This window comes from Emydura macquarii, unplaced genomic scaffold (assembly GCF_026122565.2).
Source record: "Emydura macquarii macquarii isolate MOO-44397 ecotype Brisbane River unplaced genomic scaffold, CSIRO-AGI_Emac_v2 contig_1551, whole genome shotgun sequence".
Taxonomy (NCBI): Eukaryota; Metazoa; Chordata; order Testudines; family Chelidae; genus Emydura; species Emydura macquarii.
In genome coordinates this window covers 19209173-19222873 of record NW_027131688.1, presented here as the reverse complement: position 1 = coordinate 19222873, position 13701 = coordinate 19209173, and the positions used below count along the sequence as shown (strand labels likewise).

The 13701-nt window shown below is 44.6% G+C and overlaps 1 protein-coding gene across 1 annotated transcript in view; it reads left to right on the top strand.

The window, feature by feature from the left end:
• TDRD9 (tudor domain containing 9) overlaps positions 1-13701 on the top strand; it is a 141966-nt gene that overhangs the window by 71822 nt on the left and 56443 nt on the right. The window contains exons 14-18 of the mRNA XM_067554979.1: positions 10477-10574; positions 11073-11204; positions 12002-12167; positions 12263-12326; positions 12840-12903. Coding sequence (XP_067411080.1) covers positions 10477-10574; positions 11073-11204; positions 12002-12167; positions 12263-12326; positions 12840-12903 — 524 coding nt within the window. The remainder of the gene's footprint in view (positions 1-10476; positions 10575-11072; positions 11205-12001; positions 12168-12262; positions 12327-12839; positions 12904-13701) is intronic.

Sequence of the window (13701 nt, the reverse complement as noted above, 5' to 3'; positions counted from 1 at the left end):
GGCGCCTCATTGCTGGTCACTGGCAACCCTGCTGTCCTCAAGATGCAGTAGTCGTCAGGACTCTTAATGGCCACTCACCGGTCCCTTGGCACCAATCACCTGACCAACAGTACGGAGCATCAAGGTCCTGGTACCAGTCCCCAGACTTGATCGCACTCTAGGAATTGTTCATATTGGTCGCCCCAGTATCAGCACCCCAGAGAGTCTCGGCACTGATCAATAAAGGCTTGGTCTACACTTATCCCAGCGTTTCGGCGACAGTTCTAACAGGAGTTACGCAAACTATGTAGAAAACTTGCGCAACTCCCGTTGACTGCTGTGCTTCTCTTCTGCGTGCTGTCTTCACTACACTGCGTTCCCGTCGACGCAGCGCTACACCACTTGAGGGGTGGATTAACAGCGTCGACTTCTGGATCGACTGAGCGGGTCTTCACTGTCTGCTCAGTCGATCCAGATAAGTCGATCTGACGGCAGCAGTGTAGACATAGCCTGAGTCTTGGCACCACTCCCCAGCACTGAAGCGCTGCTCCTAGCTCTGTAGGGAGCCAGAGGCAAGAATGGCATCACTGTATTCTTTCGCCTCAGAGTCAGAGGAGGATAAAGGTCCCTCCCGTAGAGGCCATGGTCACCACCCCACAGCCATTGGTTTTCCACCCACCATTCGACTGGGTTCCTGGCCACCAATACAAAGGACTGACCCTTGGCAATTTTGGAACCCATGGGGGTTTCCCGGGGTCTCAACAACAGACTATCTTGGGGACTTTGGCACGTCGCCCAGTGACGGTATCACAACTTCCTCGGGAATCGGACGACGACCTGGGTCAGGCTGAAAGGATGCTTGAGATCCACCATGAGGAGGAAATCCAAGTGGCAGAAGAGCACTCTACTACCAGCATCCTCCTCCTCCTCACCAGATGAGGCAGTGACACGTCCTCCAGCCACAGGTCTCCACGATGATTTTAGAGCCCACCAGGAACTCTTCAGATGGGTGGCTCCCAACCTGGAAGAGCTGAAGATCTGGCCGACTTGGTCTTTGACATTCTGACAGCGGCAGCCCCCTCTAGAGTGGCTCTCCCCATCCATGAAGGGGTCATAAAATTGGTGAAGGCCCTGTGACAAAATCCTTCTTCTCTGCCCCCAACATCAAAACAGGTGGAGAAAAAGTATTCCATGCCAGTGCAGGGCTTTGAATACCTATACTTCCACCAGGATAGCTGGTAGTGTGAGCAGCCAATGAAAAAGACAGAGAGGGGCAGTTGAGCTTGATCCCTAAAAATAAAGAAGCAAAGAAACTGGACCTCTTTAGGAGCAAAATTTATTCAACTGCATACCTACAGCTCCGCATTTCAAACCAGCAGGCATTGTTGGGGAGGTAAGCTTTCAGTGTCTGGCACTCAATGTCCAAATTTGCTGACTCCCTACCCCAGGAGTCAAAGCAAGAGTTCCAGGCCATTCTGGAAGAAGGGGAGACAATAGCGAGGGCTTCTCTCCAGGCAGCCTCTGATGCCGTGGATTCAGCAGCAAGAACCATGGTGTTGGCAGTAACAATGAGGAGGGCTTCATGGCTGCAATCATCTGGACTGTCGGCGGAGGTCCAACAGCAGTCCATCCAGGACCTCCCCTTTGATGGCACTGCCCTCTTCTACGATCTGACGGATGCCAGGCTGCATGGCCTTAAAGATTTCCAGGGCCACATTCCACTCCCTGGGGTTGTACGCTCCTCAGATGTCCAGGAAACATTTTCGACCCCAGCATCAGCAACGGTTCGCAAGTCAGTCCAGGAATGAACCCTATAGTTTCTTCAAATGTCATCAAGGCCAACCCTCCTCTGCACCTCAGCCAACCTTGAGCCACTACTTGTAGGGCAGCAGCCAGAATTTTTGAGGGTGCTCCCGGTGGTAACCTAGCAGTCTCAGGACAGGATCCATCCCCCTTCTTCTCAAACTGCCTTTCTCCCTTCCTCCCTGCATGGTCAGCAATAACATGGGGGTAGTGAGACCTAAGCACCATCACAGCAAGTTACACCCTCCAATTTACTTCTACCTCCCATTCCCGTCCCTCTTCAGGGACCCTTCTCACAAGCAACTTCTCGTCCAGGAGGTACGAACCTTCTTGCAGGTCAGAGCTGTAGAGGAAGTTCCCCTACATCTAACAGGGAAGGGATTTTACTCCCATTACTTTCTGATCCCAAAAGCCAAGGGAGGCTTGAGATCCATACTGGACTTACGACGTCTCATCGAGCATCTGAAGAAACTGAAATTCTTATGGCTTCTCTAGCCTCCATCATCTCCTCTCATCATCATCCAGGTCCAGGAGACTGGTACACTGTCCTCGACCTAAAGGATGCATATTTCCAAATTCCAGGGCCACAGGTGCTTCCTGCATTTTGTGGTGGGAGACCACCACTACCAGTTTGCAGCCCTTCCGTTTGGCCTCTCAACCGCGCCAAGAGTATTTACAAAATGCATGGCGGTGGTGGCTGCTTACCTCAGACGTTGAGGGATCCAGATTTATCCTTACTTCGACAATTGGCTCATCAAAGGGCGGTCGGAGGTCCAGATTTGAAGCGATATGGTAGTGCTGTGTGCAACCTGCCAAAACCTGGGCCTGCTGATAAACAAGCAGAAGTCCACTTTAGTGCCTGTACAAAGGATAGAGTTCATTGGAGCTCTCCTCGACTCCACTCGAGCCAGAGCGTTTCTACCTCACACCAGATGCCAAGCCTTATCAGGCCTAATTCTCCAGGTCATTACCCACCCCCTCACCATGGTGAGGGTTTGTCTCAGACTGTTGGGCCACATGTCAGCATGGATTTATGTGGTAAAATATGCAAGTCTCTGTTTCAGGCCCTTTCAAATGTGGCTTGTATTGGTCTATTTCCCATCTAGATACAGCATAGACATGGTTCTCACAATCCTGCCCCAGGTACTTACCTCCCTAGCCTGGTGGATGACCCCTGCGAACATGTCGGAAGGTGTTCCCTTCACAGCCCCATGCCTTTCACTTACCTTGGTGTCGGATGCCTTGGACATGGGCTGGGGGAGCCCATTTTGGCTATCACACCTCTGATCCTCAGAGGAGCTGAGGCTGCACATAAACGTCAGGGGACTCAGAGTGATCCACCTAGCCTGTAAGTTGTTCCTTCCCCAAATGTTGGGAAGGGTAGTTGAGTGCAGACGGACAATACGGCAGCAATGTACTGCATGAACAAATAAGGAGGAGCATGGTCTTCAGCACTACGCCAGGAAGCAATGGGACTACTGCATGGGGCATACAATCTCCGTAGAAACCTCTCACTTCCCAGGGGTCACAACCTCTCTGGCAGATCACCTCAGCAGGTCTGTCTTCTCTCATCACGAGTGGTCCCTGCACCTGGAGGTGGTGAGAACTGTCTTCCAGAAGTGGGGACTCCCCAAGTGGACCTGTTTGTGACCAAGCAAAATGGTAGATGCCAGTGGTTCTGCTCCTTGATAGCACATGACAGCAACTCCCTGTCTGATGCCTTTCTCCTTTGGTGGTCAGGAGGCCTCATGTATGCTTTTCCACCAATTCCTCTCATCCATCAGATCCTCATAAAGATCAAGAGGGACAAGGCGAAGGTTATAAAGATTGCATCAGCGTAGCCCCGTCAGCACTGGTTTGACATGCTGCTAGACTTAGCAGTGACCTCCCCTTGGATGCTACCGGCTCATCCGGACTTGATCTCACAAGATCACAGTTGACTTGTTGCACCTGAACTTGACCTCCCTGCACTTGATGGCATGGATGCTGCATGGTTGAACCAGGAGGAGCGGTCTTGTGCGGCTCAGGTTCAGAGAGTCTTGCTAGAGAGCAGGAAACCTGCCACTAGGATCACTTACCTGGCAAAATGGAAGTGTGAACTTTCCACATCCCGAGTACCCTTACCTTCCATCCTAGAATACTTACTCTTCCTGAAGGAACAAGGCCTAGCACTGTCATCAATCAAGGTACATCTAGCGGCCATCTCGGCGTTTCACCCACAGGTCCAGGGTAGTTCTGTGTTCTGCCACGAAATGACAGTTAGATTCTTGAAGAGCCTACAGGTCAGGGCTCCAGTCCCTCCATCGGATCTTAACTTGGTCCTCTCTAAGCTTACTGGACCACCATTCAAGTCCATGGCGTCCTGCTCCCTCCTTCACTTGTCCTAGAAGGTCGCCTTCCTGGTGGCAATTACATCAGTGAGAAGTGTCTCGGAGATCAAAGTCCTAACCTCAGAGCCACCCTACACTGTATATTACAAAGATACGGTCCAGCTGAGGCCCCATCCTGTGTTCCTGCCCAAGATTGTGTCACAGTTTCACATTAAATGGGATATCTTCCTACCAGTGTTCTTTTCGCAAGCCTCACAGCTCTCAGGAAGATCGGTACCTTCACACTTTAGATGTCAGAGAGGCATTGGCCTTTTATTTAGAAAGAACTAAACTGTTAAGAAGGTCCACTGAGCTCTTTGACGGGTTTCATCTCAAAGAATTTCTTCTTGGATCACCTCGTGTCTATGTATCTGCTATGAGTAAGGGAAGGTGACACTCCTGGCTACTCTGACAAGGGCTCAGGCCTTCTTTATGGCTTTCTTAGTCCAAGTACCAATACAAGATATTTGCAGAGCCGCAATTTGGTCCTCGGTGCATACCTTCACGTCCCATTAAGCCGTCATACAATGGTTGCAGGATGATGCAGGCTTTGGCAGGACTGTTTTGCAAACAAGACGTCCATGAACTCCTGGCCGACTGCCAGAGGTACTGTTTGTCAGTCACCTAATGTGGAATGGACGATGAGCAAGTACTCGAAGAAAAGACGGTCACTAACCTTCAGTAACTGTTGTTCTTTGAGATGTGACTCACGTTCATTCCACAACCCGCCCTCTTTCCCCTCTGTTGGAGTTCCGGCAAGAAGGAACTAAGAGGAGGGGGATTCGGTGGCACTCTATATACCGGCATGTACGGGCACCACTGCAGAAGGCACTAGAGCCAGCCCTTCGGATACCACTGAGGAAAAAATCTCCAGCACTGGTGCATGTGGTGCATACACACACCTAACGTGGAATGGACGTGATCAACACATCTCGAAGAACAACAGTTATAGAAGGTTAGTAACAGCCTTTTTTGGTTTTGAGTGCAGTTATGTAACAACAAAAATCTACATTTGTAAGCTGCAATTTCATGAAAAACACATTGCACTAGACTAGTTGTATGAGGTGAATTGAAAAATACTATTTCTTTTGTTTATTTTTTTACAGTGCAAATATTTGTAATAAAAAATAATATAAAGTGAGCACCGTACATTTTGTTGTAATTGTGTTGTAATTGAAATCAATATATTTGAAAATGTAGCAATACATTCAAAAATATTTATAATAAATTTAAATTGGTATTCTGTTCTTGTTTAACACTGCAAGACTGTGATTAATTGTGATTAATTTTTTAATCAAGTTAACTCAAAACAAATGAATCACATGAGTTAACTGCAATTAATTGACAGCCCTAAATGAGAAACTTGTTAGGTTTGGTTTAGGATTTGTGCATTGGCTGTTAGCAGCATTAATATTATAGTGAAAATGCTGTTTCACATAATCTTTGTTTTGTGTATAAGTCTATCTGTAGCTTTTGGGTTATCTGATTTGTCACTGTTTCAGAATATTCATATGTGATTTCATAAATGTGTTGACACTGCCTGCCTGCATAATGTTTTTCTTGTTATTTCAGAAGTATTTTTTCATATGGAAACCTTGCATACCGCCTTAAAGTTGGGAGGATTGTTTATTGTTATTTTAGAATAATATAGCTTTACTTACTGAAATGGTACTTGGTTTAAATGCAGACTATCACTTTTTAAAGTAAGGTATTTACTCCGTCCTTAACTCATTCACTTTATTCTCTGGATACATTTAAAATGAGTGGCTTGCTTTTTTAGCAAAGTTTATTTGCAACAAAAGTGTGATAGTGTCCATTATTAAAAAAGGACACAGAGTTTCTCAGATTATACAATGCAAAACTTATCTTAAATGTGTATTTCCATACTGATCCTGGAAAATGGTTACATTCTTGAAAACGAAGGCTACAGCATGGATAACATTCAAAATATTCTGCTGAGATGCTACAATAAAGCCCCAGGACCTTGGATTGTGTGATATAGTTACATGCATATTGCACTGTTCCTCTGCTTTACACGTCAGTTCTGTTTCTGTATACAGGAATGGCAATGAAATGTACTAGAACCTTGCTCCGCTTGCAAAAATAGCAGGCTTGCTGAATGGAAGGACATTATTATGTGTTCCAGCCAACTAAAACTAGGATAGTAGCTTGCTATAACTTTCAACATGACGATCTTGGTCCTTTCAGTTCCACTTATAATGGAAAAATCAGAAGTGTAACCGCTATGTGACTTTTTTTTTTTTTTTTTTTTAAATTAAGTCTTCCACTGTTGCTTTTAAGAAGCTTGTATAGGGATTAAAAATGCCAAACCAGTTCCTTAACTAGCACTCCCAACATTGGAGTTGTACTAGTGCTGGTGGTGCAGTGGTGGAAGAGTCCCCAAAAATATGCAAATGTAAACAAGGCTTAAATGTTTAATTGCAACCTGTAGAAATAAAATGATGTCAAGTAGATTAGGCACTACATTTGGGTTTTAAGTCTTACAGTATACAAAATTAGATACAACAGGAATGCTAATGAAATAATAATTTAAAAGAGAACTTTGAACCATTCTCCCTGCCCATAAGCTTGCAGCAGAACCCTCTTTGAGCGTATTGAATAACTCAGTGTTTCCCAGCCTTTTTGGTTCGAGCGCCACAAATATCATTTCTTCTTTGAGTGCTTGTTCATGTCCATTCCAATTAGGTGTGCACCTTGTGCACGGTTGCTGGAAGGTTTTCCCCCAGTGATATCCGTAGGGTCGGCTCTGGAGCCCCCTGGAGTCGCATGTCCATATCACTCCATATAATGCCCTGCCGACCCTCCGCTCTCCAGTTCCTTCTTACCGCCTGTGATGATTGGCTGGAATCTATTGTCTCTTGCTTGGCAAGAATTTAATTTCCCCAGTGTTCTGTTTAGTTTACATCTTTATATAGTTGTTTAGTTAGCATTAATTTTTTGTAGTTAGCAGTCAGTTAGGCGGATTTCCTTAAAGGATCAGTCTCCTTTCCAGAGGCCGGGACATGCCTCGGTCCCCTGGATTCAAGCAGTGTGAGGAGTGCAGGAAACCTATGCAGAGGAGTGACCCTCACTCCTCTTGCCTCAAGTGCCTAGGAGAGGCGCACCAGAAGACTGGTGCAAAAGTTGCAGTGGATTCTGCCCTCATACCCAAAAGGACAGGAGTGAGAGGCTGAAGTTTTTCCTGATGGAGGCAGTACTCCGTCGTCCTTTGAGCCCGTCGGAGCCGGCACTGAGTGCGTCAGTATTGGTAAGGAGCACCCCGGGCTCCATGCGCGATCCGGTGCCGAGTAAAGACTCAAGTGTTTGAGATCCTCAGCACTGTAAGGACTCATCAGCACTGAGAACGGTTCCACCTAGCACCGATCCCACTCTTCGGTCCCGAGGAAAAAACGAGGGACAGAGGCCAGTCACCCACCCCAAAACCATTGGGACAGAAGGAAGATGGTACTGTACGACTCGCCTCGGGCCACCTGAACACTACGGCTAAACCCACACTGCCGTTGACTCTGGCCCCAGAAACTGGTACGTCGAGTCCGGCGCCGATGGCTTTCCCCTCCAGGGAGCTGGAGGAAGAACTGGAAGATATGCACTTGCCCTCCACTCCGGAGACATTCGAAGCGGCCAGGGAGCTTATTGAGAGTACGGTGCCGCAACAGCCTCAGCCCTGGGGCCGGCCACTGGAGACAGTGTTACCAGCACCGTGTAGACCGGAACCATCAAGGGGGAAGCCTGTGCTAATGGCACAACAACCACCATCCCAGCACCATTCTCCGGCACTGAGGACCTCCGCACCACACTGGACCCCAAGAAGTGGCTCAGAATCGGAGTCTGAGGCTGAGCCGTGAGCCTTCCACCAAGCCTAAAGTACACAATTCACTCGATCACTGTCCTTTGCATCGGGGAGCAGGGGCCACCACGCGAGGTCACCATCTCTCACCCTGACGCCGAGACCGATACTGATTGGGACATTGAACCGAGTTGCGGCGTCGAGTACTGGGGCACCTATGCTGGCACCAAGTCTGATGCCACTGGCACCATAATGGAGGAAGATCGCTTGGCACCATAGGACCCATCGGGTGCCGACAGACATGAGACGACCCAGTTGAGAGAGTCGTCATCCTCTTCGCCGGATGAGGCTGTAGCGGGTGCCACTCCAGCCCTGGCAACAGAGGACAGCAGGGTTCATCAGGAACTTTGCTGTCATGGGGATCCAGGTTGAGGAGGTCTCCGAAGTGGGTATGGACCTGATCACCAACATAATGTCCCCATCAGGACCTTCTAGGATGGCACTCCCTCCGATAAAGACAATCAACAAGAACAAGAAGTCAATTTGACAAACTCCAGCCTCAATCCCTCCAACAGCAAAAAGGGTTGAGCAAAAGTACTTTGTCCCATCCACAGGGTATGAGTGCTTGTACACTCATTTCCTTCCCCCCCCCCCCCCCCCAGGTTCTCTTGTGGTCATGGCTGCAAACAAGAGGGAGAGGCAGGGTAATCAAGGCTCTACATCTAAAGCCAAAGAGGCCAAGATGATGGACCTTTTTGGCAGAAAGATGTATTCCACCGGGGGCCTGCAGCTGGGAGTGGCGAACCAGCAAGCCGTCCTGAGCAGATACTCTTTTTTTGGATGGGAGGATGATTGATTAAACTCTAAGGTGGAATTTTCAAAAGTGCTCAGGAGATTAAGCAGCCCAACTCCCATTTTCAGAAGTGATTTAGGAGCCTAAATCTCACTGAAAGGCTTCATAGTTTCCTGATCTGTGTGTGTGTATAAATTGGAAACTTAATACCCTGCTAGTGTTTTTTCCCCAAATTGTGTTCTCTGTTAGCATGATATGAAATCCATTAATTATCAATTTATTAGGTGCTGTACAGTGGAGGAAGTGTGCTTAAGAAGTCCAGACTCCAAAGAGCTTAGACTAAGGTGCTGATCCTGCACTGGTCTTTGTAGGGAGCTCACTGCAGGATCAGCACCTGTGCACATTTTGACACCAGGTGATATAATATGAAGCCAGATTTAAAATTTTTTGATTAAAGCTAATGTTACAGTTATCTAATACTCAAGTTAAGGAAAGAGTTTCTGTATCTAGCATCTGGGTATAATGCTTAAGTTATCCAAAAGTACAGAGTTTGGTTTAAAAGTCATAAAATACATATTGTACATAATCTGCAATATCCCAAATTAAGGTTAATAAATTTAACAATACAGTTGAAATATTAGTATGCAAATATTCAGGTACATCACTCATAAGAAATTATACTAAGAGTAGTTTGTGGAAAGCAAATATAGCAATGTGTAGATTGTCCCTCATTGATTGAGAATTTTAGGATTGTCCCTCAGTAAATACAATCCATTAGAAAAGTATTTCATTTACTTTCCTGGCTTCGCTTCTTAATGGCACTCTGGCTTTTTTCTGGTATTGCCAGTGTCCGACAATATGTTCTAAATAGATGTCTTTTGACCACCTGATGGTGTCCGACACCATGAGTAGCCACATCAGCCGAGTGTAGTGCTGACCGATTCCGCATTCCCACAACACTTGCTCATTACTGGGATCACATCTGCCCAAGACTTCAACAATCAGCACGTGTGTTTGAACCTCGTGACCCCTAGCTCTCAAGGCTTCAGCCAGAGGGGTGTATTTCTCCACCTTTTGAGCTCGGGTCGGGGTCCTGTTCTCAAAAGGAACTGTGACATCCACCATGAGGATTCTCTTCTGTTCCTCATTAGTGATGACAATGTCTGGTCGCAGTTGGCTGCCTGTTCCAGGGATAGCAGAGTTCACGGCAATCTTCCCCAGAGGTGGTGGGATGGCTTTGCTTTACTATACAAAACAAAACAAAACAAACATGTCTCAGTACAGCTTGTTCACTTCAGGGATTAGGTGGGTTCCTGGATAATCCCAGCTATGTATGGTATTTATACCGACCATAGAAAATTAAGTGATTTGCCTAAAGTTCGCATGAGTCTGTGGCAGCAAGAAATTCAATTCAAATTTCCCAAGTTCCAGGCTAGCATCCTAACCACTAGTTATCCTTACTCCCGTCTTCCAGATCCTGAAGTTGGATCTCTTAGGGTTCATTCTGCAGTTGCTGCATAGAATGGGGCATTAAACTTTAGACAGGATTTTCAGCTTGAATTTCTTTCTTTGAGTTTTACTGTTAGCTTTGCTGTGTTGTCTTGTGAAATATTTTGAGGGAGTGTGAACGAATCTCTTGTTTAGTGGAACATGTTTAAGTCTGCAATTTAGTCAGTTTACAAATCATTGCTAACGCATGCCTAAATCTACTGTTTTATTGAAAGGTCGGGCTGGACGTGTTTCCAAAGGGCACTGTTATCGGCTTGTACACAAGGACTTCTGGACAAACAGTATACCCGACAATGCAGTACCTGAGATGCTGGTAAGAATTATTTTCAAATTTAATTTTTCTAATATGATTGTATCTATATTTAGTGATAAGTGTGGCTACATTGTTGTTAAAGGTAATGTATACTTATTAAAGATATTGTTCAAAGTGTAAAATTGTTGACTTTTTGGCGTAGTAGCTAGTAATTTGACTAATATTTAGTAATATAGAACTAAGCTGGTAAAATAATACTTTCAATATACTTCTACTGGGAAAATAGACATATTGTTAAAACAATTTTCTCTTTGTAGAGGAAGACATATCAAGTCAATAAAACTACATTATCTTAAATGGTTTGCTAACCTGGTAAAGGTAGAATTATCATTAATTGTGGGAAATACTGTTCAGTTATCTAATAGATTTGGGAGTGGGGGCAGTCTCTATCTAAAAATGCTGCTTTTTAAAAAGGAAACATTTCATACAGTGAGTTAAATGAGTTAATTTCTGCCATTTGTGGAAAGATAACATTTCCCAATTTATTTTTCTGTTCAGCGATGTCCATTAGGAAGTACAGTCTTAAAGGTTAAATTGCTTGACATGGGGGAGCCAAGAGCCTTATTGGCAACAGCTCTGTCTCCACCCAGAATAGGTGACATTGAGCGCACCATCCTTCACCTTAAAGAGGTAGGCACTTCTCCTAATTGTTTTGCTCAAGCCGAGAGAGTCTAAATATACTGTAGATAGATAAATAGTCTGAACTTGTGTCTGATAAGACATTTAAAGAGGTACTAGCTGCTCATGGAAAACTTAAAAAAAAAAAAATACCCCTCTATCCCTTTAGTAACACTTGGTCTTTTTTCCTTGTTGAGGGGCATCACTCCCCACTTTGTTATCCTCTTTAGCACGATGATTTCTGCAACCATCAATTTTAATGTCACTACAACAGGTTTATGACTTCATTTAGGAGCAGGAACAGATGATTTTTTGGGAAATAATCCTGTTGGTAGACAAGTGTCCTTAATAAGAAAAAATGAAAGAAATAGAAATTGTGCCCTATAAGAATTGTTTATAAGTAAAAGCCAAAATTCTGTCCCCTTCTTCCCTACTCAAAGGATGGAGGATTGGGAGGATACTTCTGATATTGCACACCACTCTACAGGGCTTGTGCTTCCTGATCATAAACATTGGGGGAGCATTAATGACATTAAACATATCCTCTTTTTCCCAAACATATGAGTAACAGTTTAGAAGTAGTGTAGTTCAATTGCATCTTCAATCTCTACCACATAATTTTCAGCTGCAAAAAAGTGGGCTTTTAAAATTGGCTTAAGCCCCCCAGCCTTCCCACCCCACCCCCATAGTGGTTTCTGCTAGTAATTTCAATTATTGTTCTAGGACAGATTTTTTTTTTTAATGCAGAGGTCTTAGATGTTGGCAAAGCTGAGTCATGTACTATTAACCATATAATTAATTTTATAAAGATGGGAGCACTTGCAATTAGTACACGTCCCGAAGAAGAAAATCCTTATGATGGTGAGCTAACCTTCTTAGGAAGAGTGTTGGCACAATTACCAGTGGATCAGCGGCTTGGAAAGCTAATAGTTCTTGGCCATGTCTTTGGATGTTTAGAAGAATGCCTTATTATAGGTAGGTGAGAGAATAAAAAGCATTTAAGAGCAATCTTTCATAAAACTACATTCGGATGTGTTTCAGCTCTTAATTTCCATCTGTTTTTGTTACAGCTGCAGCACTTTCTTTGAAGAACTTTTTTGCAATGCCTTTCAGGCAGCATCTTGATGGATACAGGTATTTTACTTTCAACATATTTAACTTCTTGTTTTTAAAACACTCAGCTAGCCATGCTTCTTTTCCAGGGAGTCTTGGGGTTTTGTCTTCAGAACTGTAAGCTCTTTGAGGGGTGGGTTGATCTCTTTTTGTCAATTACAATGCTGAGAACTTCGCCTTTCTACTATAAGAATAAAGGTAGTCTGTACAGAAAACTAAACTTTCTCAGGGCCAGACTGAAACACTGGAATGGACTCCCATGTGAAATAAATACCATCGCAGATCTCACCACCTTCTGCTTCAAGTGCAAGTTGCTCTTTCATCCTTGCCTTCTCTAACTTAAATACATAGCAGTGTGCACATTATAAAAATGGCGAGAATATGAGAGAAAACAAACTACCCATGACCAGTGTTGATCGCATTGCTGGAGGGCTCTGAGATACTACAGTGATAAGGGTGATATAAGATCCTTGCAGAATAGCCTTAAACATATTCATTGTTTATCTTGTGATACCTTTCTGTTTGCATTCCCAGGAACAAAATGATTTTTTCTGGGAATAGTAAGAGTGACTGCATTGCACTAGTGGAGGCATTTAAGGTAATCATATTTTCTAGAATTCTAATGATCTTCCAACAAAATTTAACAAACATAAATATTTATTTACTTAGTCTTGTAGAACCTCTGCAGTATTAATAGGGTTAATAATACATGTTTAAAATATAATCTGTGCAGTGTTAGTTTGAGCTATTTATTTCATTATTAATATCTTCTGTAGATGGTGTCCAGAAGAAGTTTCTATCATAAGCCTTGTTTCTTCTTCAGATATGTGTCTATGTGGAATCCATTGTAGGTGCACATTTGGCTCATGCATGTGACAGAGGCTTTTGAATAGCAGTTTCTGGTGGAGATGGGCGCACACCCTGTGCCGCATCATGCTCCTGTGTGAGGGCATAAAACGACAAATGACCCTTCCCCTTCTTACTGCTTGCAGCAGTGAGATGGAACCCAGCAAGTATCCGATCCACTACTTTTTTCAGAGCTTCAAAATTCTGGGGTTTTTTTCAGAGATCTTCTGAGAAGAACTTCTTTTCTTCTTTTCAAATCCTAGAATTGGACATTTAAAAAAAAAGAAAACTATTTGGCACCCCTCATAGAAGATGAAGTGCTTAATGTGTGTCACATTAAGATGTGGTAGACTCTAAACCATCAGGATTCAAATACTGCTTGCCCTCTGACTGCCTCATTTCCCCCCCTCACTGACTGACCTAGTTGATGCTATTCTGCTTGTTGGAAAGCAACATCCTGGATAGATGCTCAGCACCTGTTCATCAAGGACTCAGAAATCTAGAGATGTTTGACTCAAACTACGTCTCTTAGACCAGTCCATGTGAGACT